Source organism: Meleagris gallopavo, unplaced genomic scaffold, assembly GCF_000146605.3.
Source record: "Meleagris gallopavo isolate NT-WF06-2002-E0010 breed Aviagen turkey brand Nicholas breeding stock unplaced genomic scaffold, Turkey_5.1 ChrUn_random_7180001948754, whole genome shotgun sequence".
Lineage (NCBI taxonomy): Eukaryota > Metazoa > Chordata > Aves > Galliformes > Phasianidae > Meleagris > Meleagris gallopavo.
This window is the reverse complement of record NW_011210398.1, coordinates 1-2,242: the sequence shown is the minus strand read 5'-3', so window position 1 is coordinate 2,242 and position 2,242 is coordinate 1. Positions and strand designations below refer to the sequence as shown.

The following is a 2,242-nucleotide window of genomic DNA, read 5'->3' as shown; positions in this document are numbered from 1 at the left end:
CCCACAGTGGCTCATATGGGAGCGGGGCTACTTGGGGCAGGCAAGCACTTCTCTGCACCGCGCCTCCCAGCAATGCTGTACCTTTAGCAGACGGCGCTCAAACTCTGCAGAGTCCAGGAAGTTCTCCCCTTTCCCTGCACAGCAATAGGAAGAAAAAGACCCTTACTTTGGGTCAAGCCACAGAAGAAGAACTGGCTTGGCCTGGGCACTTGACATTGCCAAGCTGGGACCCACACCCCCTCCACAATGACCTGTCCCTCCCCACAAACACTGTCCCCGCAGGAACGCAGAACTAACAGCTCATAAATTGCTGTCTGAGGGCACGTGAAGGGCCCATCCGTGTCCTGGAATGGGCAGTTCCCCAGGGAGGAAAGGTCCCCGGGCCTCAGCGCTGTCTCCCTGGAATGGGAACAGCAGCAGAGCAAGCACTGGGCTGCAGGAAATGCTTTCCCTCTGCCACACTGCAGAGATGCATTTTCGCTTCCCCCCTTCCCTGCCTCTGCCTCTCCCTCCCCACCAGTGCTTTACCTTCAAGACACTGCAGCAGCAGGGGGATCTCAGTAGCCCACATGGCCCCCACAGCTCTGTGGAACCTGCTGTGCAGGTTTTGCATCAGCAGTAAGGCAGCGGCTTGGAGTTCGCTGCCTGCAACAGGGCTGCCTGCCACCACCTGAGGGAGAGCAAGGAGAAGCAGGGTCACTTCTGCAGCAAGAGCAGCAGCTTCTCCCCAGGATGGAAGCAGCTTGGCTCTGCCCTGGCAGTCAAGGAGCAGCCAACAGCTTTGCCCATGGCCATGCTGCTTCCTCCTGAGGGCTCGTGACACCGGCCTCTGGAGCATCTACTCACCAATAGGCGCACCAGCAGTGTCTGGGGAGTCAGCAGTGGGCCTGCGAGGAGACAAAAGTGCTGAGTAAGACTCCAAGACACTCTGTGCCCAGCCACACGCACCTCCACTGTCCCTTCTGGGTGCTACCACAGGTCAACAAAGCTCACTGGGGGACTTCGTGCTCCTACCTTGAAACATGGTGCTGACAAAATGGGGATCCAGATCTTCTATTTGCCGTCCTGTCAGATCCTCTCTCTGGGACAGGGCTCGGACACAGCGGGAGACCGGGATCAGCATGCCGGTGTATTGGGCTGGCACCACGAACAACAGCAGCCGTGGCCACAGGAGCTGTAGGGAACGAGGCAGTTGAGCATGTCAGCATTCCTGCCTCCGCTCAGAGATGAAGAGGATTCTGTGAACTTCCCCGAGTCTTGTGTGCTTCAGAGCACGTTGGAGGAGAGACCTGGGGTGGTGGGACGAGGAACACCGGGTGCGAAGGCAAGGAGCAGCAGCAGGGCAGAGTGTGACTTACTTTGGACATCCCTCTCACAGAGAAGTCCAGTGACCCCAGGATGTCCATGCACAGTGCCTGGAGAGCTCCTTCTTCCTGGGCTTCCTCAGCAGAAAGGTCTCCGGCTGCCTGCACAACAGTGGTGTGGAAACGCTGGTTACGCTCAGTTCTCAGGAGCCTCTCGGGAGGCTCAGGTGTGGCCCCAGTGGTGCTTCTGTGCCACCCTCTGAGCAGCACAGGTCTTCCCAAAGAAGATGTTGCCCACTGTCCTTACCCTTCTTTCCGTGGTGCGGCTGAACTCACTGAAGATGTGCCCCACCACATCCCAAGCTGAGCAGCTCCGGGTGTTGGAACTGAGCAGATCCTTGATGAAGTACAGAATAGCCATCCTCACCTGCAAGGGGTCAATTGTGGGTGTGATTTTCCTGGTCAGAAGGCAAAGGAAAGCCACCTGCTTGTTGGGGCAGCCTTTTGGGCACGAGCAGAGACAACAAGGGCAGAGGAGGAGCCCTGGCTCCTGAGGTGAGGGCCAGGCCTTAGCACCAGACTGTGCGCTTTCCATGCACAACACAGGGACCTGCCCACTCCACTCTGCCTGCTCTCCCCACAGGAGACATCGTGACCGTGTGGTCAATGCCCCAGCACCTCCCTGATCACCTCAGCCCTGCCCACGCTGACAGCAGCATCACCACCCCGACAACGCTTTCTTTTCCCAAACCAGCTCACCCGGATCCTGGGGTCGCTGCACAGACGCTGCACAGCCTTGACAACTTGGGGCAGCTTCTCTGTCATCATGGGCTCTGCAAGAGATGCGCAGAAACATGAGCGGAGCCACAACCCAGATGGCAGAAGGGATCCCTGGAAGTCCCAACCAGTGGTACTGACCATCAGAGCGAGCCAGAGTA

The 2,242-nt window shown here is 58.3% G+C and overlaps 1 protein-coding gene across 1 annotated transcript; it reads right to left on the bottom strand.

Annotated features, from left to right (window-relative positions):
* Positions 1 to 12: 12 nt before the first annotated feature.
* LOC104916819 (maestro heat-like repeat-containing protein family member 2B) lies at positions 13 to 2,232 on the bottom strand. Its single transcript, XM_010727834.2, has 7 exons — positions 2,064 to 2,232; positions 1,612 to 1,731; positions 1,359 to 1,466; positions 1,015 to 1,174; positions 847 to 887; positions 529 to 670; positions 13 to 134 (listed from the first exon to the last, which is right to left on the bottom strand). The coding sequence occupies exons 1-7, from the start codon at positions 2,223 to 2,225 to the stop codon at positions 28 to 30; spliced, it is 840 nt and encodes a 279-aa protein (XP_010726136.2). The 5' UTR covers positions 2,226 to 2,232; the 3' UTR covers positions 13 to 27.
* Between the last annotated feature and the right edge of the window lie 10 nt (positions 2,233 to 2,242).